General features: G+C 36.4%; 1 protein-coding gene across 1 annotated transcript; it reads left to right on the top strand.

Annotated features, from left to right (window-relative positions):
• The first annotated feature begins 311 nt into the window (after positions 1 to 311).
• On the top strand, positions 312 to 23,090 carry LHX8 (LIM homeobox 8). Its single transcript, XM_057310258.1, has 8 exons — positions 312 to 392; positions 800 to 961; positions 4,801 to 4,922; positions 6,939 to 7,159; positions 7,662 to 7,765; positions 12,340 to 12,435; positions 18,377 to 18,560; positions 22,792 to 23,090. The coding sequence occupies exons 1-8, from the start codon at positions 318 to 320 to the stop codon at positions 22,866 to 22,868; spliced, it is 1,041 nt and encodes a 346-aa protein (XP_057166241.1). The 5' UTR covers positions 312 to 317; the 3' UTR covers positions 22,869 to 23,090.
• Positions 23,091 to 23,480: the final 390 nt, after the last annotated feature.

Genomic DNA, 23,480 nt, shown 5'->3' with positions numbered 1-23,480 from the left:
TAGGGACCCGCGCCCCCGAGAGCGCCGCAGCGCGCCGGTCGAGCCCTCAGCGCTGCGGTGGCCGACTTGCCCCGCGCTCCGGCAGCGCTGCCGCGGCTCGTGGCTGACAAGGGAGGCTGCGCTCCCGCCGTTTTGCCCGCGGCGCCGGGGCCCTGAAGCCTTGACGGCTGCACGCGCGGCCCGGCGCCCTGGGGGCCTTCATTAGCCCGCTCCGCGTGCCAGAAGCCGAGGCTCTGGGCTGAACGCGCCGGCTCTGAACTTCTACTCTCCGTTTTCCCCCATTTTCCCCTCCTCCCACCCCGCAGTGCCAGGGTCTCATGTCGGAGGAGTGCGGGCGGATTGCAGCCCTGGCGGCCGGGAGGACTCGGAAAGGCGCCGGGGAAGAGGGACTGGTGAGTGGGGAGGGACACAGCTATTGGCAAGACTGGACGTGTGGAGGCAGCCAAGGACGAAGCGCCGCTGTCCCCGAGCTCCTTCGTGGGCCCAGCTGGCCCCTCGGGGAGCGGGTAGAAGGAGGGCTGGGGCAGGGCGGGGTGGAAAGCTGAGCTGGCGAGACGGGCTGGGCAAGGCTGTAAGGGCTTCCAGGGTCCTTGAGGTCAGGGGTCCACAGCCCCAGTGGGTGCGTGGCGGGAGCTTGGACCGAGGGGGGGGGGGAGAGCCGGGAGCGAGACCTCACGAACTGGGGGGTGGCCCGGGGGAAAGGAGGGGAAGGGGTGAGGGAGCCCCGGTGGTTCTGTGGGATAAGGAGAGGAGGAGGGGTCTAGAACCGCGTGCGACTGCGCCTCACGGCTTCCTTCAGGTGAGCCCCGAGGGAGCGGGGGACGAGGACTCGTGCTCCTCCTCGGCCCCGCTGTCCCCGTCGTCCTCGCCCCGGTCCATGGCCTCGGGCTCTGTCTGCCCCCCTGGCAAGTGTGTGTGCAACAGCTGCGGTCTGGAGATCGTGGACAAGTACCTTCTCAAGGTAGGGTGGAGCCGAGAGGCCCAAGGGGAGCGGGGTTACCTTGGGAACTCTGGGAAAAGAGAAAAGTTTCCTCCCCCCTTTTTTCCTTTCAAGTTCTCGTGCAGGTTGTAGGCTTTCTCAGCAAATCAGCCCAGTCTAGGGCAAGTCGAAAGAGTGGGAGAAGAAGTCATAGAATCTCCCACGTTGCAAAACAGCTTGTGTATATGACACGTCTGGTCTAGAAGTGCCGATACCCCGGGGTGGTTGCACTAGAGTCAGCCACCGACTTGTAGAGGAGCAAAAGTGGGTTAATCCTTTAACTCCTTTTGAAACAGGGTCCTGCCTGATTATTTTTACCGAGCCTGGGTTATGGTCCCTCCACCCCCAATAACACCCCTACACCTGCCTTCTTCTAAGAGTTCCTGGTCAGTATATGTTGGCTGATTCCCCTTTGCAGTGTCTCCTTTGGTACGGACCACTGTAAAGTGCCTTAAAGGGTGTTTTCTGGACAGAATTTTTACGTAGTTCCACGTTAGTAACAGTCACTCGAGGCTTTTTCAAAGTAAGAGGTTGTGGGACCATTTACATGAAAACCATTTTCAGAACCTCCTTCCCCTTATTAATATTTGGAGGCCACCCAATGCTTTTTTAATGTCCCCTCCAGTTCTTGTGGAAAAAAAAATGGAAATCAATGTAAAGCTAGCCCCCCCCCCCCCAAAAGAAGGAAGGCAAGAGGGAAAGAAGGCAGGAAGGGAAGCTAAAAGAAAGAAGAAAGAGAGATGGATAGGTGGATCCTGGGATGAAGTGCTAGTTTGAGAATTGACTGTCTTAATTTGTTTCACTTCTCTCAAAATATTGTACGGGAATTTTGGAGTAGAAATTCTGGCAGGCCACAGTGAAACATGTCACTGAGTGCAGGGTCATGGTCCCATCTGTCTTAATCCTAATATCATGGGTTTTCAACTTCAACAGCTCTTTAAAACCACTATTTAAAATAATGATCTCTCCTACACTGAATTAATAGCAAACCAGTTCACTTTCTATTCCCTCTTCATCAGTCTCCCCCACCACCCCCTCCCCCCATTTTTTCAAAAGATTTAATTATGGAGAGTATGAGTTCAAAAAGCAAGTTATTGGGCTTCTTTAAATTTCTACCTCAATGTATAAAGCTGTTTAATCTGTAAAGTGGGAATAATACCCTATAGATACAACCCAGATAAAGCACCAAAAGAAGTTTTGGTGAAAAATTGAAAAGTAACTAAATTAATTTTAATTGAGGATTGAGTGTTACAGCTGGCAAATAATTAACATGGCTCTCTCTTTAAATCTACATTCTTAAGATACCCTTTTCACTGTTCTAGACCTGAACCTTTTTGGATATCTCAAAATCATCTTTTGGATCAAAACTAGTTTGTTATTTTCAATGAGCCCTTTCAATAATTAGCATAATCTTTAAGAATGTTTCTGAATGGGTCTATAAAGGCTTTTAACACTTCACACCAGCGAGGATTTAGAAAAAAAAAGGGCATTATAAAGTGACTCTTAACACACCTCTGAAATAGTTTCTAGTATTCACTTTTAGAATATATTTGTATATTATATTTACTTGTATTATATAAAATACCTAAGTTATCTGAGTAACTTACATAAAGCTTTTTGTTGTAGGACTGCAGTCCTCCCAGTGAAGTCTTCTATGTACCGTCTTATTCTATCGCTTTTTGTACATATTAGTATATTAGCTCTAACTAAAGTTTGACATTATATGAGTATATAAAAATTTTGAGTTTTTTTTTTCATTTGAGTACTTATTCTAAAAGAGAAGTTTAAATTCAATTTGAGACACTGGTGAAAAATAATTGTTAGACCTAGTAGAGTTTTTGAGTGTACAACTGCTTAATATAGAAAATATAGAAACCATTTAATATAGAAAAACACCATCTCATGAGGCAAGTAAAATGAAGTTAAAACCAGAAAGTAGGAGAGGAATTAGATGTGTCTTTTGCCTCCTCTAAAATTTCAGTGCCCTGTTGTTTGGATGGTTTTTCTGGCTTGGTCGCATATACATAGACAGATTGGATCGATAACAGCCATCAGGAAAGGTCTATATTCTCTAGAATTTTCTCTCTTTACCTTTCTTTCCTCCCTGGAAAAAAATGGAAGACAAATATATTTTTTCTTTTTTAAGTAAACTTTAAGGGAAGGTGGCAAACCAGGCATTAGGTTTGGTTTTAGGGAGTTAGAAGATAGCCATGACTGCTCTGAAGCCTGAATTTACACTTGCTTGGAGAGAGTGGAGAAAAAAAAAAAAGAGCCTGGATAAGATCAAAATGTAGAAGTCCCTAAACATTGGAATGCTAAAGGAAGCCTGTATTTTTAAATTTTAATTGGCCCATTTTAGGAAAAAATAGAAGGAAAATACATATTTATTTCTGGGTTGTATTAACCATTGTTAATATATTTTTATTCTGATTTCATGTTTGTTTGTTTGTTTCTTCCAAGTTTTCTTATGTAGTAAGCATGTAGTCCAAGACCAAAATTTAAAATTTTAAAAATTTCACCAAATTGATATTCTTCATTAATGCTTTGGAAAGAGGCCCATAACTGCAATTAGAAGCAAGTGAAACTTTTTCCTTCAGCTTCAAAGTACCTTTTATATTTTGTATCACAAACATTTTGAAAAAAAAATTTTGAACAGTAGTGCTAATCTGATAGAATCGTTGGACAGATAGGGCTTTTGCTACACTATTTCATAATAAAGACTATTTCACAATTTCCCCTTTTCACAGTTTCCTAATTACTATTTTAGATGTTAGATCCATTTGTAGGGTGTAACTGGTGTTTTTGCATCATTGCTGTTCTTTTACATGAAATGAAATTATGCTTAATTGGTTAAACATAAACTCAATTCTTGTGTCCATTTAACAAGAGCAAACGTTGGGAGCCTGTGTTATAAGCAAGTTCAATCCAATACACATCTTCATTCTTGAAGGCTGAAGTGGTGGTGCTTATAGTATTATGGCAACAGTTTAAGGTGAGGGTTATTATGATTTGTTCCCTGAGTTGACAATATTTCATGTGCCTATTTAGAAAATATAAAGTGTGATTTACTAGACACTATTTTATGCCTTACTACTTGGAGTATAAATGGCAAACAATGCTTGGCTGCCTTTTTAGAACCACTTATAATCAGATTAATTTTTTTCTCCATTAGCTAAATCATTAGGGTTTCAATAATTTACTCCTTAATTCTATTATTTAATGTTAGAAGGTAGCCAGGGTTTCTGCCATATCAATATTTAAATCTACTTTAGCAATTTCTGTTTGGTAAGGGAAATGGATTGCCTGGCTTCTTTATAAGGGTAAGTATCTTACAAAGCTGCTTTTTCACTTTCTTTCTCTCTCACTTCAACTACTGCACCATTTATAATTGGCCAAAAAATAGATTGAGAAGGTGTGTGGCTTGACTTCTTTAGCTACCAGTTTTCCTGCTGGGAAGAATTTCGTGAAAGAAAAAATAAAACAAGCCTGTATGTAGGACTTGAAAGTGACCAACATTTTCCGTGTTCATAGAAGTTCCATTTCAAAAAGAAAGAAAAGGACACGCCCTGAATTCTTCAAAGGAATAAACAATTTAACACACAATGTAAAATATGCTGTTGTGATTTTTCTGGTTGGGGTCTGAAAGAGAATATATCTAGACACATATTTGTGTAAATGACATCTTTTAGATAGAAACATTCAGAGCATGTGTTAAAATATTAAGGACAGTTTTTAAAATTGCTTAATGCACAAAACCAATGAATGATACTGTGAGTGTGGTATTAAAATTGTTTCTTATCCTGCCCCTTTTTCCTTTACAGGTGAATGACCTGTGCTGGCATGTTCGGTGTCTCTCCTGCAGTGTCTGCAGGACCTCGTTAGGAAGGCATACCAGCTGTTATATTAAAGACAAAGACATTTTCTGCAAACTTGATTATTTCAGGTATACTGTGGAACATTTTTTAGTAGACACTCCACGATAATACGGAAAGAGAATTTTGTAAACAAGCTTTCTTGTCCTGTTTTATGTATTGAAACCCAGCTTTTCTTATATAATGGATTTCAAAATGAGAATGCTTCACATTTTTGAGGTATCACTTATATCAAAACAAATAAAATAAGCATGTTTATGTGTTTTAGAAATTCAGTGTACAAAAACTAATTTAAGATAATTATTTCCTCTTTGGGAATGAAAGGTTTAGATATTAAAAACAGGGAAACTTCTCCTTGCTGTGCATAGGTAAAGTATAAAATATCAGATGACTTATTGTGACAAAGTCTGGTATTTGCAGGGGATGCTAAGATGAAATGAAATAATTATGGTGGGAAAAAATCAAGGTTTTGTTAAGTGTGTACCAGTTTACTATAGAATGATCCCTAGTTATACCTACAAAATGTCAGCAGTTTGGAGACTGTGATAAACCATATAATTTATAGAGTATTCCAGTTTCAGAAATATACCAAGTCTGATTATTCTATTTAAAAATTCTGTTTCTTTTTGTCTGTTCTTTGATCTTTGTTTTGTGAGATTGTATTTGCCTAAGATATTAAATGTAACATTTTTTCTGTGATCTCTTTATAAACTGTTTAAATGTACAGTTTCTTCAAAGATATAATTCAATTGTTAATGGATAGCTGTCTAGAAATTGAAATTATTTCTAAGCATGACTTTTTAAAGTTACCATATTTTTTCTTTATTTGCATTTCCAAATGAAGAAATATGTTCATCATGAAATTGGGAAATTAACACTATATAATGAAGTTTGTAGTACTAATTATGTTGTTTATACTCAGTTTCAAAAACTGGTTTCAGAGAGTTTAGTGATTGATTTGAATAAAATTGCTAATTAAAAGCACTTCATAAAACCCAAATCCTTTATTTTATAAAGTCACAGAATTTTATAATTACCAAAAACATATATTTCTCATTAGGTTTAGTCTCCATTTCCTCAAAAATCATAGCAATTTGTCTCCTCTTTGACTTAAGATATGCAAGTCTTAATTTTTTTAAGATAATTTAAAGCTTTTTGAAAGGTTTAGTTTCAGCAAGTTATTGAAAGTCTAGTTTTTCAGGATTTTTTTTATACTTCATATTATATTCTGAAATTTAGTTTTAGGATTCACTTTTTCAGATTAGCTTAAAACTGGCAATACCTCTAAAGATATGATGATGAATAGAAACAGACACATATCTAGTTGATGTGGATATGCAAGTCCATGACTGTGATTATGATAGGAGACATTGCAAAGAATGTCCTGTTACTCAGGTCAGGAGAAAAAAGAAATATTTACATCTGGCATTTTGTTACAATTAACGTGCATTTAATGTCCAGGTAGGTCTCTGAAAGTTTTAGATAATATTTCTCCCCCTCCTGTGACTAGCAATGCAATAGCTTTTTCACCAATGGAAACATATCTGAGTTTTCATTCCTCACTCTCAGAGTGAACAGTTTCTGTTCTACCCATTCTTTGATAATATCAATTTTAAATGTTTAAATATTTTAACTTAAAAAATCATATTTAAAACATTTTGAATTATCTCAATTTGTTTTTAAGGAGTCATTATATTTTCACTGTATGCTTTTGCACTTTTAGGTTTCAATCTGGAGTATATGTGTGTTTGTGTCTTGAATCTCTAATTCATAAAGGCGTTGATATTTGTTACAAAAGGGATATTGAAACTCATATTGCTTTTATTTTAAAAGAAAAAATCCAGTCTTCCTTTAAAGTAACAATGAGAAGTTTTTGTCTTATGAACAGATTTGAAGTATGGCTCTATCTCAAGTCTTGATTGCTTACCATATTGACTTTTAGAAAAATAATTGATTCCTGTTTCATTTTCAAAAGATTTAAATACTTAGGTTAATCCAATGAGTAATATAATATTTTAGTTTACTCAGGCTGATGAATATCTCACGAAATATTAAAATCTTCATCTCCTGCTCTTCTGTTTATGTAGAAGGTATGGAACTCGCTGCTCTCGTTGTGGGAGGCACATCCATTCTACTGACTGGGTCCGGAGGGCCAAGGGGAATGTCTATCACTTGGCGTGCTTTGCCTGCTTTTCTTGCAAAAGGCAGCTTTCCACCGGAGAGGAGTTTGCTTTGGTGGAAGAGAAAGTCCTCTGCAGAGTGCATTATGACTGTATGCTGGATAATTTAAAAAGAGAAGTGGAAAATGGTAAATATATACTTAAAATACTTTGGAGTCTTTTGGGACAGTGAATACAGGGAATAAAAATGATTTTTCCTAAGGTCATTTTAATGCATTATTTTGTGCAGTGTAATTGTGGTAAAACTCATTAAGCATTCTACTGTTAGTGATGATCTCCATGTGTTTATATGCAGGCAAAGCCATGGCATGTGTATTAGCCTGTACCATATTCTCAGGCAGCAGCCTTGAATTTAAGGTTCTGTTTTGCTTTTTGTAACCAGTTGTTTTCCTGTATTTGCCTTCTAAGGATGAACCTTAGATGTGTGATCTTCTAACTTTTTGCACTTTTGAGTAAATATTCAAGCCTGTATATTGTTTCCACAGAATGTTTCTAGTGTGTTTTAAAACTTAACTGACAGATTTGGACAATCTACAATTTCACATGAAGCCAAGAGATGCAGGAAACATTGCTTGATCAGTGGACCCGTTTGAGTTACCAACATGTATGCTGTTGTTTTTTAAAATGCAGGCAATGGGATTAGTGTTGAAGGCGCCCTCCTCACAGAGCAAGATGTTAATCATCCAAAACCAGCAAAAAGAGCTCGGACCAGCTTTACAGCAGATCAGCTCCAGGTAGACATGACAATGAATTTATGATTTTTTTGAAGTCAGTCCTGACCAAAACAAATAAACAACACAAACAACAAAAAAAAGCCAATTCCCCTGCCCCATCCCCAAAACGCCCCAGACAATTTCGTGCTGCCTAAAAACATTTCCATGTTTTCAAAAAGGTTTAGCCTGTGCTTTTAGTGAATGCTAACTTGGCGAATGTATGAACACATACTTATAGCCATGACCTGGTATGAACTAGTCATTCAAGCTTTGTTTCCCTGGGTTTTATTGGCATTAATGTCACAATGCAAACAAAATACTAATCGGTCCTGATTTCCTGATAAAGTCAGTTTAACCTGGGCATTTATTTACGTTACTACATATAGTGGGGATAGAAGACAAAATATTTTAAGACTATAAACAGAAAGAGATCTACAGTATATGGGCCTATGGGACACTAATGTGTTCACATTTTTAACAAATTACAATGAGCCTTTTATTGGCTAAGTTTGTATAATTTTCTGAATAGGAAAGACTTGAATATGCCTTACCATAAACAACAGGAATCTAGTTACTGACTCCACACCAAGTAAACTTTTTCTTGTTTTTAAAAGGGATAATGGGAGCTAATTCTATAGTTTGATGCTAAAGGTTATGTTCTCTGAAAAAGGAGAGATTATTTTCAGTTTAGTTGCCCTAAATATAATTGTTATATGTTCAATTCATGTCAATTGTCAAGAAAATAATTAAATAATTACTCCTTGCTTTATCTTTAAGTCTACACATATAATGATTCTTTCTGGCATTTTTTCAGATAAAGAAATCACGTTTTCTAAAAGATTAATGTGGATGAGGTATTTGTTTTATGTTAAGGTAAAGTAACATTTATTGAGCGCCTACCATGTACTACTGGGTGCTTTACACATAGGATGTATCTTAGCTCAAACTTTAAAGGACATTCATACAATATTAACAAATGAGTAAAAGTAATATTCTGAAAATCACGTATGGTATCTAAGACTTGCCAGTGTTTAAGATGAATACGGTAAAGGGGTTTCAAGAGAGAATTTTTACTTGGGGAATGATTAAGAAAGAAACCTTGATATGGTACAAATATTTCAAGAGAACTTAGATCACATAAAGTCCTAAATTAGGAGATATGAATACCTTTCGGAGACCTGGCAGCAAAATATGCAGTAGCTAAAGGATGTCTGAGTTAAAATAGAATTTCTAGTATAAATATATTGTTTACAAAATGGGCTGTTTCCATGAAGGACTGGCTATAATTTTAATAATTATAAGGCTGACAGTAAAAGTTTATATGAAATTAAAATTATTGAAATTATAATAGTGAAAGCTTGAAACAACTTTAGGTAGATATACAATTTCATATAGGAAGATAATTACAGGTACTAATTAAATAAAGAGGTAATAATATTTGTGATGGTTTTTGTGTATCAAATCCTATGCTAGGCATTTATCTACATTCTCTCCTTTAATTCTTAACAATAATTCCTTGATGTAGGTAGCCTCGTCCAAGAGGTGCAGGAACTCCCCTCAAGGCAGACAACAAGGGAATGGCCGAGAAGAGATTTGGAAACTTCCCCAATCCTCTGGTCTTTTCATTTTGCTTGGCCATCAGACTATGAGTGGAATAAAAGCTCCACTTAATGGCAGTAGCAGCTAAAACAAGAGTGAGATTCCAAATCTTGCAGATAGCTTTATAGTTTCAAATTGCAAACATCCATAAGCTATTCGCATCCTCATATGCATTATTATATGAAAATGTGATCTGAATCATAAGTTTTTAAAGATGTATATTGAAATCATAGGTTTTAGAAACGACCACAGAAAAAATGAAAATAGAAGTGATATGCCTTTAACGCATATACTCAGTTTTTCAGTATTTATTAGTATCTATCTTATACCAGGGATGGCTGAAACAAATGAGACACAATCTTTGTCCTCAAGTGGTTCTTTATACTCTAGGAATCTGGAAAACATAGCTGTCAGTTTTTTAAAAACTTAAATCATTATATTTTGCTAGAACCTCTAATAAATCAGGCAGTGTACCGTCATGGCCAAATTGTCCTTTCGGAAAACTGAGTATGTTCAAGCAGTGCTTGAATTCAGCAAAATAATAAAATATTATAGGTGATCAATAAGTCCAGGCTATTCATGAGTACTGCTTTGGACGAGGAGAGTTAAGATGGGAAGAATAAACAAGATAATTTCCCAAAATTATTTAGAAATTTACGGGAAGAAAAAATAGTTTAAGGCTCACAACAGAATAACATTTTGTGTTGGCAAGAAAATTTCAAATATTGTCCCATTTGTAGAAATGGTATTTAAGAAGTTCCTGCCAATATTGTGGTTTGCTTATTGTAGTTGGAAGCTCTTGCTCAATGATTATTAATATTAAACACGCCAAGGTTAGCACCTATTTTAATCTTTCAGATTGCCTTGCTCAGCTGCTACCATGCAGATACCTGTCATTTCTGGGATTTCCTGGCCTTAAAATGATGAGTGTCTACAAAGGCTCACTCTTTGACCATGTTTAAAAAAAAAAACTCAGAAAAGAAGTGGGGTGGTTTCAACATCATTAGTGACTGGAGAACAACGAAATTAAGTTGAAACTAAAAGGCTTTTTGTGTGTGTGTGAGATTAAACATTGATAAGCACGTCTTACGTTTCCTTCAGCATATACTGATTCTAAATCATCAGTGTTCATTTAAGGTTTTTTTTAAGTTTTATTCCTTGATGAGAAATTGCTTTATTAAGTATAACTTAGTTTCATTATTAAACTTGTGAATTTGAAATGCATTTGTGAAAGAGCATGCTGGTTTTTGTTTTATAAATTATCAATAATGGCCTAACAAGCAAATCCTTAATTATCTGTTTAGCTTTTCCTCTTGAAATATTAAAAAAGCAAAGATCATTAATTTGCTCATTCTTTTTTTTTCTTTGGGATATTACATGCTAAACTACATATGAACACAACTATTTGTACATGACAAATTTGAAGTAACACATTTGGAATAAGAAAGGAAGAATAAGGTGAACTGAGCAAAATTATAAACTTTTAGGCCACTTCTGCCTGTTTTTTAAAGTAAAAATACATGTGCCGTTTACAGTGAGTGTGTGAACAAACATGGTTGGACAGGAAGCCAGGAATACCTTATTCTAGAAGTCATTAATCAGAGAGAACTTAACTGAAAAAATTACATAATTTGTAAACTTCATAAGGTTTCCTGGAACAACATTGATCTTTCTTCTTCACAATATCTTGAACTTTTCCTCACATTGTCCGGGTTCATTGTGTTACAAACCCTTAAGTACATATTATGTGATAGGAAAGGATATTAGCTCCTGGGGATATGAAGAATAAGACATTCCCTTTGCCCTCAAAAAGCTTACTTTCTGCTATGGAGAGCTAGACTTGCCAGTGAATTATTTAGCTGCCTTGTGATGTGTGCTGTGGCAGAAGACTGTCTTGTATGAGGAACATAGTGGAGAATGCAATTAATTTTGCCAATGGAAAATGCTGCTGAGGCCAGTGGTGGCTTAAGGTCTTCAGGCGGATTTGTTATCCCCATCCCACACCCATAGACATGTACAATTATGTTGGATGACAAACTCCCCTCTCCCATTTTTTATAATACTTTTTAAAATATTTTATACTGCTTCCCTCAGTTGACTGACTTTTAAGTAATAAAATTCAAATATCCCTCTTGATTCCCATGATTTCCTCTTCAGTTAGAATCCAAAGCCTTTGGCTTGTGATTTATTCTGGTATTCCCTCCACTCTGTGCTTCTCCCTTTACCTCGTATTGTAATTATCAGCATGTCCATATCTTTGTCTCAAAAAGTTGAGACCAGGGACAATTTTTTCATGTATCACTGTCTCAAGGCACTTAGCACAGTGATTCTAATCCAAAGGTTCATATCAAATCACCTGAAAGCTTTTTCAGAATACAGATGTTTCGATCCCAGGAAATTCTTATTCACTGGGCTGATTGATATCTTTTTTAAGATCCCTGATTTTGTTTTGCATGGAGCAAGTGCTCAAAACAATTGATGTTGGATTATTACAACTAAATGGAATCCATGTGTTGCACTGTATACTATTTGCTGACTGATAAAATTGTAGTATGGGCCTATTTAGCTCAGCAGAGGTTGGAGGTAAATTTGATAGGATTTTTGTATTTTTAGAAGTTTTCTAATGCAAGAAATTTTTAACAAAATGGAAGAAATAGTAAATAGACATACTGTTTGTTCATTTCATTTGTGTGTAGAGGAATGGAAGAAGAGCAAAGGTGAGCTCATTTTTAGCAGCATAGTTGAGAGACAAGTTTTATGTTGAAATGGATTATTTTTTTTAAGATCTCAATGTAGTGACTTGTTTGTAAATTTATAACATACACTTTCTTTTCATTTGTACATATTCATCCATATTGATTTTCAAGTAATAAAATACAAGTATCTTATTTTCTTGAGCATGTCTTATCTCTCCTGTCATTGAAATGCAGAAGATTGAGTTTCTTATATTTAGCTGCTTACTACCTTTATTTTATTTTTTTTTTAAATAAAAACAGGTTATGCAAGCACAGTTTGCTCAGGACAACAACCCAGATGCACAGACCCTCCAGAAACTGGCAGAAAGGACAGGCTTGAGCAGACGTGTGATACAGGTGATTATTTTAAAGGTTAATCAGGAGATACTAAAAGGTCTATTCTAGGTCTTTATGAATGTGCATTGTGTGTGTGTGTGTCTGTCTGTGTGTGTGTAGAAATATCAAAGCATTCGCTTCCCATTTTAGGTCTCTACACTCTATATCAATTTTTTTTTTTAACCTGATAATTAGCCTGCTTGGGCTGGGCTATCAATTGTTAAATGACTTTGTGTACAAGTTACTTCATTCAGTGCTCACAGCAACCCTAAGATCCTCAAGCTAAAAAAGACAGCTGTGGTTCCAAGCTAGATCTGATTCTGAAAACAGTAATTTTTTCCCACTTTTCTGTGATTGTATATGTGAGTGTGTGTGTGAGTGTGTGTGTGTGTGTGTGTGTGTGTAGAGGGACTTGATGACCTTTGTTAAAGATCCAGGCAGAAGGAGTGGTGGGAACAAAGCTAGGGAAGGATAATTAGAGCAAATTCATTGAAATGTTAATTTTATATCTGCAAATTGTGAGAGATGAAATTGTTGGAGCTGAACTTATAGGGGCCTGTGAGTATAGAGTTCTGTCCTGAGCAGGTGAAAGCCATGTAGCTGGAGGCACTAGATGGCAAGAATTAGGGTTGAAAGAGGCTAGAATAGAGATATAAAGATTAGTTGGGATACCCAGCAAAGTAGTGATTTTTTTAAAAAGAGATTTAAATGGGATAGTGACCTAGGATTCACTGAGAAACATTTTATTACGTGCATGCTGGTGGCAGAGACACAAGAGAAGGACCTGGCCATATAATGGGGAAGGAGAGAGAAGTGAAGGATGACTCTTAAATTTGAAGTCAGAGTATCCACAGGAATAATGCTACTGACAGGAATATTCAAGTCAAAGAAAGGTGATTTAGTAATTGGGAGGGAGATGAATTTCCTTTTAGTTCTGCCAAACATGCAGCGATGGTGGCAGTTGGGCGTATAAACAGGTGTTTTAAAAGATGAACAGGACTCAAACAAAAAGATCCAATGCCATGAAATTAGTAAGATCCTTTAGAATGAGATCATAGACAGTAAAAAGAGAAAAATGGACTTTAGGGAGAGAGAAGGATAAGTGATGCTATTTGAAAGGGACATAGTAACGGCCGGGATCAAGGAATGAGTCTGGTAGAAAAGCATCATGGAAGCCAAAGGAATGTGTTCAAGCTGGAGCTGGCCAACTATGTCAAGATCTTATAGAGAAACCAGGGAAATGGAAAATAATTTTAAATTACATTCAAGTTTCAAAAAAGTTTGTGGAATTAATGCAAGTAACCATAACCAGCAAGGTGAAATTTAGTTGGTGAGAGGCGAGGTAAAATCCAACGTTGTATATATGTTTTATTTCTTAAATTGGGTGGCTGATATTTCTTAAATAGGGTGCTCATTCTTCAATTTATTATTAAGCCTGAGGTATTTAATAATTAAATTATCTATACAAAGAAGCTGATGGGACAAGACCTGATGGTACTGCAGTTTCTCTAAAGACTTAGATTCCCAGTAGATTTGGCTGATTCCAGTATAATGGGGATCTCTGAGGAGTTGGGTCATACGACCTCCGTGCTTTTCACATGTCCAGGGTATTGTGTTTATTTCAGAGTGCAAAATTTTAAAAAGAGGTCTAACAAGAAACCAATCTGAACAGACTGCTTCCTTTAGAGACAGGCTAATAAGGTCATGAAAGAACTAGAAATCATGTGCTAATATTAACAGCAATAGGAATATCTGTCTGGAGATGAGATGGTAAGGGAAGGAATAGTATAAACAGAGTAAGTATCTTTAAACATATGTGGAAGGCTGTCCTGCAGATAACAGAATCAGGTCTTTGCAAGGGAATGAAGGAAAAGGCAGATTTCACTCATGATGAAGAAATTTCTCAGCATAAGTCTACAAAAATGACATGGGCTGCCATTGGAGGTGGTAAGTTTCCTGAGCCTGGAAATGGAGCTTCTTTTGTTGTGATAGTACAGACTCAATGGGCTGAGGGTTCCTTCTAATCTAAGAGTCTATGCATTCAATGACAATGACTGCTCCAACCAAGTCAATTCATGACTAGTATGTTTTAGATTATTTTGAAGTTGGAAGTAAAGGAAAATGATGGATTTTCTGAGAGCTTTTCTTATTATGTGAATAAATAAGGACCCCAGACAATGTCACAAAATTTCCAAGTATTTAGGTCACCAGTAGTATGGGCAAGTTATCTTGATTCCAAGTACTGGAACTTGGAGAATATATTGTTGGATGGTGGTTTTTAATATGCGAGGATTGGATTTAAATATTTTTGATTGGATGGCAAAGGAAGGAGTACTAGCATGCAAATATATATATTATTTGTATATATACATATAGTCCTTCATGGTATTTTTGAAGAATCAATTGCTGTGATATCAGATAATAATCATAACCTCTTTGTCTAGTCTACTTCCTGGCATTGGGCACACTTTAGAAAAATTCTCTTACTAGGCCTTGACTCTAATGTGCAAACTAGGTTACCCAAATATTAGGTAGAAACAGTGGTCTGATACACAGAGACAATCTCGCCTTCACTAGCTAAATTTGGCTTAGTGAGAAATTGGTAACAGAGCAGATCATTGTCATAACTGAAATCACAAAATAAAGGTGGATGATTTTACTTTTCACGCTGCTTCCAGATACGGTCACTTTTCACATGCCCTTTCTGATAGGTGAATTACGAGTTGTGTATCTTACAGAAATAGGATAAAACATTGTTCTTTCTTCCTATCAGTGTCCTGGGAGTACATGTCCATATTAAGATTTATGTCATTTTTATTGCTGCACATCTTAAGCACGACACAATTTATTTTATTTCCAATTTTTCATTGTCCTAAAAATGCTGCAATGAATAACACTGTATGTACACCCTGCTCGCTTGTTCCTTAGTTTCCATATGATAAATTTCCAGAAGTGGGGTTGTTGAGTCAAAAGATAAAACGTTTTAAACGTTTTCAGGGCCTTTAGCTGATTAACTGATAGTACAAAAATGACCTTCCAGAAAGTTCGTACCAGTTTATTCTGCCAGGAGCTACATATGCAAGTACCCTTTCACCAACCCATGCAAATCCTGAATACTGTCATTCTTTTTACGTTCTTTCCAATTTTGGTAGAAAATCATTTTTGTTTATATTTCTTTGATTGTCAATGAACTTTAACATGTTTGCTTATTTTGTAATTTTAGAAATTGTATGTTTTTAGTCCTTTTTTCTATTGGGTGGTTCCTTTTCTCTCCATCTTACTGATTTTTATTCTATTTACCATGTTAAACTTATATAGTTCATCAGTTTCTTTTTCATTTATTTTCTTTGCATTGAACTTTTGTATATATATATTTTAAAGACTTTAGTTATTTTAGAGAGAGAGTGAGCATGAGTGGAGGGAGGAGCAGAAGGGAAGGGAGAAGGAAGGGGAAAGAATCTCAAGGAGACTTCTCCCTGAGTATGGGGCTCCACGTGGGGGTCGATCTCACAGCCCTGAGATCATGACCTGAGCCAAAATGAAGAGTCAGATGCTTAACTGACTTGAGCCACCCAGGCGCCCCAGAACTTTTATATTTTTATGTGTTCAAATCTCTCAATATTTTTTTCTTTTAGCTTTGGCCCTTTTTTTGCTTCTTCACCTAGAGAGTTTATCAATATTGACTCGTTTCCTTAAATGTTTATGGCTCTAATTATTTACACCTAATCTTTAATTTATCTGGAATTAACTTTTGGTTGTTAGTGAGGTAGGAATGTTACCATTTTTTTTTCTCAGAAATGATTAGCCAGGTTTCTCTACATCAGTATTACGCCATGCTTTCCCAATAATTTAAAATTCCGTCTTTTTTGTACGTAAAAGTCTGATATTTGGCTCTTCGGTCTTTCTTAGAGATCCATCTTATGGATTAGTCTTTTCTTTTTATGAATGTCTATATAGGCTGCTCTTACCTTATGTAGTTTACAATTTGTAACTCAAAAAATTTTAAAGTATGTTGCTCAAAAGAAATTTTAACTCTTCTCGGAGGTTTGTAAAACAGAAGAAATTTTAAGTCAGTGAGGAGGGTCAAAAGGACTTGTATTTGAATCTGAAGTTGGGTAGCCCCCATGCCAGAAGTTATTTTCTGATGTCTGGAATTGTCAACTATATTTTTCTGTGCAAGTTACATGACATTTTGTGTTTATAAACCCCTCTCTGCTGGATTACCTGTTGATGATCGTTCCAAGGAGCTATTTGAATCAGCATTAGGGTAGTGTTTTTGCTGACAAGTCATGCCTTTTTCATATTTCCAAAGTCTGGATTTTTTTTTTTAAACAACCAAGTAGTTTCCATCCAGTATATAATTTATTGGAGACATAAGATACTTTGGAGAAACTCTGGGAACCATAGTGCCATGTTCATTAGGTTATACGTAGCCCACTGGGGTGCCTGTCTTCTGGGTACTGTTGGGGAAAAGGCTGGTGGCAGTAGTTCTCTTTTACAAGTTGGAGAACATGTGAGTATATCTTCTTGACTGGGTGAGTGACAGTAGCGACACCTATTAAGGAGCCTGTGGAGAGAACTGTGACTGAAGACTTTGGGTTTGGTCTCTGTGTAAGTATCTAAGAGTCTAATACTCCAGAAATGGAGGAGAAGGCTGTGACTCTCTACTCCTTTTCCTTTATATAGGCCTCTGTCTTGTTCCTGAAACATTTCTTGGGTGCTACCTTTCAGCCACGTGCCCCGGGCTGCATACCCCATTACACGATCCCTTTTTGTTACTTTAGTTCTAACCCCTAGAGTTTATACTTTGCCAGCCCTCTACTTTTGAGTCCCAAGGGCAGGATGTGTCTTTGAAATCAGGTCAGCTTTTTTTGTACAAATTCTTTTGCAGATTCCCTCTGTTCTACATTATTCAGCCCTGATTCCCTTTTGCTATCAAGTAACTTCCTACCAGCCTTGAGCAGAGGCTTATGCCCCTGATCTCTCCCTGGACTTCTCCTCTGACACTAAAATGTTATCTTTATTTCCTTAAACTTTTTATTCCTTCACTTCTTTTTCTCCTCATGACAGACTTGTTTGGAGTGATAGCAAATAAGTGCTGTGATATTTTAATATTTTAATAGAGTAACACTCTGTAGTCAAGTTTTATCTAACAATAGGGAGTTAAAACACAGGCAGAATAATTACTGGGAGCATTCTGGGCAGCCTAGCCTCACTCACCCTGACCTGGATACAAAGCTATGCTTGCTTTAAATATGTTTCCTTTATATCTGTGATAAGAGTAGACAACAGGATGATTAGCTCTTTACATTTTGTGAACTGTTTTTACCAGTCGATGTTTATTCTGCTTAAGTATTACTCATTTTTTCTTATTGTAAGCCTGACTTTAACATACTTCTTAGGGAATAAGTCTATGTATTCACTAAGAGAAATTCAACTCAGCAGGTTAAAATGTGATTGGAATAACTGAATCAAGAGGTTTGTAGAAAGCTTTAAGTTCTCAGTAGGATTTTAGTCATTTGGAAGAGGATTTGCAATAAGTCCAGCAGGTGTCTAAGAATAAATTTAGTTGAGGTTTTTGTTGTTGTTGTTGTTGTTAAGTTCTGATTTAAAGAGCTTTTTTCCATTTTTCTTCTTGTCCCAAATGCCAGTAGTTAAAGCCAAGGAAACTTTTCTGGAATTCTTGAACTTCTTCCCACCCTTTTTATTTTGGAAGATGCTGGTGTAGTATAGAATTGGCTTTTAAGCGAATCACCAGATAGTTATTTGAGCAAAGAAAATGACCATTGATATTTGTGCAAATGTTTTTCTTCTGTCTACAGAACTGTTTTATAAGCTTGGTTAGATTTGTACCATGTCTATATGGTAGAGAGATTGAGGATTCATTTCTTTTTAAACTGAGTTGATAGTGTACTCAGAAGCTGACAGGTGACGTACCTACATTGCTTTTCTCCTCCCTCAGGTGTGGTTTCAGAATTGTCGAGCACGCCACAAGAAACACGTCAGTCCTAATCACTCCTCCTCTGCCCCAGTCACAGCGGTCCCGCCCTCCAGGCTGTCTCCACCCATGTTAGAAGAAATGGCTTATTCTGCCTATGTGCCCCAGGATGGGACGATGCTAACTGCGCTGCATAGTTACATGGATGGTAGGTATCCCAACCTTTAACAGCTGTTGCCCAAGCACAATAACTGATAACTGCTAATTTTAGCTGATTGATTGGATTCATATTTTGAAATATTACCTCAGTCGTAGCTGAAAAATTGTGCGTGGGGGGTGCAGTAGGGAGTAGAAATATCCAAACATTCTTATTTCTGTGACTACATTTTAAGGGACAAGTTTAACACCCACTTCACAGCTAAAATACAAATATTGATAATGACTGTTAGTGCTTGATTTTTTACTTAGGAAAACAACTTTTTTTTTCTTGGTTTTCACCTGATATTTAAATAATTTATTTTCCTATGGTCAGAGAAAGTATTCACACTCAGAGTTTTATTTTTTTTTAATTTAAATACAATTAATTAACATATAGTGTATTATTAGTTTCAGAGGTGGAGTTCAGTGATTCATTAGTCTTGTATAATACCCAGTGCTCATTACATCACGTGGCCTCCTAAATGCCTATCATCCTGTTACCCCATCCTTCCACCTCCAACCCCTGCAGCAACCCTCAGTTTGTTTCCCATAGTTAAAGAGTCTCTTATGGTTTATCTCCCTCTCTGATTTCGTCTTATTTTATTTTTCCCTCCCTTCCACTATGATCCTCTTTTTTTCCCCCTTAAATTCCACATATGAGTGAGATCATATGATAATTGTCTTTCTGATTGACTTATTTCACTTAGCATAATACCCTCTAGTTCCATCCATGTCATTGCAAATGGCACACTCAGTTTTAGATTGGAGTTAGTATACTGAGTTTTGTTAAAGAAACTTTTTTATTGAAGCAGAACATACATACAGAAAAGTGCACACATAACAAGTATCCAGCTTGATGAATTATTAAAGTGAACATATCCATGTAAATACTGACCAGATGAAGTAGTAGAACATAATTAACACCCCAGAAACCTCTCTTATGTTCCCTTCCAGTTATTATCCTCTTCCTCCAGAGTAACATAGCTTTGACTTCTAAAATCATGTTTTAGTTTTGCCTGTTTTTTGAGCTTTATATAAACTGAACCGTATGGAATGTATTCTTGTGTATCTCACTTCTTTCAACTACATTGTTTGTGAGATTCACTTGTATTTGTTGCAAGAATCAGTGATTTGTTTCATTGTTATACAGAATTCCACTGTGGGGCTATCCCACAATTTAACCATTTTATGGTGCCTCACCATTTGTGTTTGAGCATGTTTAGGCTTTTATGAATATGCTGCTGTGGACTTTATTGCACATGCCTTTTGATGTACATTAATTCACACTTCTGTTTGGTGTGTACCTGGGAGTGGAACTTAGGGTCATAGGCTACCCATACGCTCAATTTCAGCTGGTTCTGCCAGTTTGCCATAGTGGTTGAACCAGTTTACACTTGGCCCAGCACCATGTGAGAGTTCAAGGTGCTCTACATCCTTGCCAACACTTGGTATGGTGTGACTTCTTAATTTTAACCAATGTGATGGTTGGGTAGTGCTCATTATTTTAATTTGCTTTTCCCTCACGACTGATGAGATTGAGCATGTTTTCACTGGGCATTTGTATTTTTTTTTTTTTTGCGAAGAGCCTGTTCATGTCTTTCGTCTGTTGGTCTGTTGGCTGTTGGCCTGTCGTTTTGGTTTTTTTCCTTGATTTATCTTAGTTTTTACTATATTTTGAATATAAGAAAGTTTTTTTGATGATTATGTGTGTTGTAGATATCTCCTATTCAGTGGCTTGCCTTTTCTACTCTTAAGGGTATGTTTTGTTGAGCACAAGATCCTAATTTTAATGTAGTTCATCAGTTTTTTTTTTTTTTCCTTCATGGACAATGCTTTCTTTGTGACCTATTCAAGACATTGTTTCTCCTCAAAGATAGTGACATATTCCTCTTATCTTCTAGAAACTCATCTTACCTTTAACATTTAGATTTACAGTACATCTGGAGTTGAATTTCGTATGTGGTATGAGATAGGAGGCAAAGCTCTTTTGTTGTACTGATAAAAAAACCAATTTCCCAGCTGTTTTGTAGTGCCACATTTCTCATAAATCAACTGTTCATATAATGTAGGTGTTAATTTCTGTACACTCTAATGGACTATTTTCATTTATTTTGTATACCTAATTGTTTCAATTATGCAATTTTTACAATTCTTGATAGCCAGTAGAAAAAGTTGTCTTACTTTGTTGTAAGTTTGTATTGCCTATTCTTGACCCTTGCATTTCCATAAGCTTTACCAGCTTGTCAATTTCCACTGAAAAATAAATTGAAATTTTGATATAGTCTATTAGATCACATTGTAAGAAACTGCCATCTTACTAATATCACCTTCCATCCTATGAACTTTTTCTATTTATTTAGACCATCTTTAAATACTTTTTTATATTCTAGATTTTTTGGCTCAGTAATCTTGCACATCTAAAGTTCATTCATAAGTATTTGTTTTAATGCAGTTGTTAATGGTATTTCCTGTGTATGTGGAAATCTAGGTTGGCAGCTATTTTTTTTTTTTTTCCAGCCCTTTGAAGGTAAGATAACATTGGCTTCTGGCTTCCGTTGTTTCTATTGTTTAGAATATGGATAGTTACTCTGATGCTACTTATTGTTGAAATCAGCTCTTGGTCTTATTCTTGTTCTTTTGAAAGTAAATATTGTTTTATCCCATCTTTTCTCTTTCTGTTTGGTTTTCAGTTTTATTGTAATGATATGCTTCTTGAGTATGTAGTTTGATGTATTTCATCATGGAGAAGTCTCAGTTTTGTCTCTACAAATATTGTTTCTGCCCCTTATGAAAAAATTCCATACTTTCCAGCCTTTTGACCTTCCATGCTTTAGTCTGGGTATTTTCTTCTAACTTATCTCCAGGTCACTAAGTCTCTATCTAATATGGTGTAAAACTCACCCACTGAGTTCTTACTTTCGGTTATTTTATCTTCAGTTTTAGAATTTCCATTTCATTCTTTTATATAGTTTTCACTTTTATGCTGAAATCTTCTATTTTTGCCACTTAATTCCTTAATAAAATTATTCTTATATTAATTTTGGTTATACTAAAGTTTATATCTAATAACTCCAATATCTGGATCTTTGTTTTCAGTCAAGTCATGTCTTCTTATTTGCCTTTTTATTTTTTATTGCACTTCAGATGTTGGGTTGGGTATGAAAACCTAGAAAGAATTTGAAGCTCTGGATGGTCTCCACCAGAGAGGATTTGGTTTTGGCTCTGGCAGGAAGTTAGGCTAGGGTAAGATCAACTTAATCCAATTAGCATGAATCCTCATGAATGCTGGTATATTTCTGGGTCACTACTTGGATTTCGCCTTTTGGGATCCCAGACAAAGCTTGCGTTTTGTTGTGTTTTGTTTCTGTTGTTTTAAACCAGGCCTTCTCTTCAGTGGTCCCTGATCTTCTGTGTTTGTTCCCCATCTCCCAGCCAAAGTCAAACTCCTGAAAGTCTGCTCAAATTCTCAGCCTCTCAGACATCCCTTTTCTTTTAAAATTGTCACTAAATGTGGGGCGTAGATGGTGGAAAGTAGCCTCTTTTATTTCCATTCTCTTCTGGGATTGCTTTGCAACTTCTCATTGTCTTGGTATCTTTCAGATGCCTTCCAACAGATTTTTAAAAATTTTGGCCAGCTTTCCTAGTTGCTCTCAGAGGGAGGTTTGGTTTGAAGCATCATAGACCTTGCTGAGAATGGAAACTTCATTTTAAGTGTTGGTTAAATAAAAAAACAGGGCCTATACCATTGTTGCTATTATACTAGCATTAAAATTGTGTGTGTTCACATGAATGACTATTGTGTTGCCTGGGTTAAATGTGCTTTGATGTATGTTTAGGGAAGAGGCGGTTAAGCATTCATAAAGGAGAATGTGAGGGGGAGGTCATCCTATAGACACCTTTATATGGAAGCTAGCAGCATCTCTGCAGACAAAGCTTTTGTGTTTTCTAGCTGCAGGATAAAGTGCAGTGAATGGGGTATGGATGGAGGACATTAAAGTGTCAAAAGCTTGTGGCCCCAAAAAAGGTTTTGGGGTAAACTATTCCTGGACTCTCATTTAATACTGTACTCACTATGCTGAATAAGTTAATGCTTCTGCTGAGGTTAGTGGAATGAGTGTAGCTTGGTGCCCTCAGCTATAATGAATAATGAAAACGCATTGCCTTGGATTGTTTTTGTTTGTTTTTAAATCAGTTTTATTCACCCTACAAAACTGATCCACAAATTTCTTTCTATTTTATAGCTCATTCACCAACAACTCTTGGACTCCAGCCCTTGTTACCCCATTCAATGACACAACTGCCAATAAGTCATACCTAATTCCTTTTTTCAGGGATAGAAATGATTAAGGATATAATCTTGTCATTTATTATGTATAATTAACCATTGAAAAGATATTAATGTTAATTTTTTATTTAACACTCAAAGCATTTTCAACATCACTTTGCTAACCAGGTATGTATCTATAGTTGGCCTGCAAGACACTTTTATTGATTCTTCATTTTTTGTAAAATTTATGTTTACAAGAAGAATACAAATCAAAACTTTTTTTTGTATTGTCTGGAAATAGTTCACTCTAGTGTGTATCTGTTAATTTATTTGTCATCAAAAGAGCACTTTGCCTAAAAGAAAGGACTGACAAGTGTGCAAAATGTTTACAATCCTTTGTGAAATCGTAGTTTATCATTAGTTTGTATCTGTAAGTTATTGTTATAAATATTACCTGTATTTTTTTGTTATATATCAACTTTATACTTTGAGGCTTGTATCTGTGAATTTGCAACTGAAATTTATTTGGCCAATGTTTTCTGAATGAAATGAATAAAGCTTCTGTTGTAGCATGCCATGCAAACACATTATTGTGTTTGTGGTTGATGAATTATGGCTGTAAATAACACTATAGTTTAATAAGCCCACCACTCTAAGTTTATT

Source organism: Ursus arctos, unplaced genomic scaffold (assembly GCF_023065955.2).
Source record: "Ursus arctos isolate Adak ecotype North America unplaced genomic scaffold, UrsArc2.0 scaffold_12, whole genome shotgun sequence".
Taxonomy (NCBI): domain Eukaryota; kingdom Metazoa; phylum Chordata; class Mammalia; order Carnivora; family Ursidae; genus Ursus; species Ursus arctos.
This window is presented reverse-complemented; position numbering and strand designations above follow the sequence as displayed.

Coding starts and splice junctions, on each gene's coding strand:
- LHX8 (XM_057310258.1), top strand. CDS start 318: ATGTCGGAGGAGTGCGGGCGGATTGCAGCCCTGGCGGCCGGGAGGACT. Junction 7,160..7,661: donor AAAAAGAGAAGTGGAAAATG/GTAAATATATAC, acceptor TTTAAAATGCAG/GCAATGGGATTAGTGTTGAA. Junction 12,436..18,376: donor TGAGCAGACGTGTGATACAG/GTGATTATTTTA, acceptor CTCCTCCCTCAG/GTGTGGTTTCAGAATTGTCG.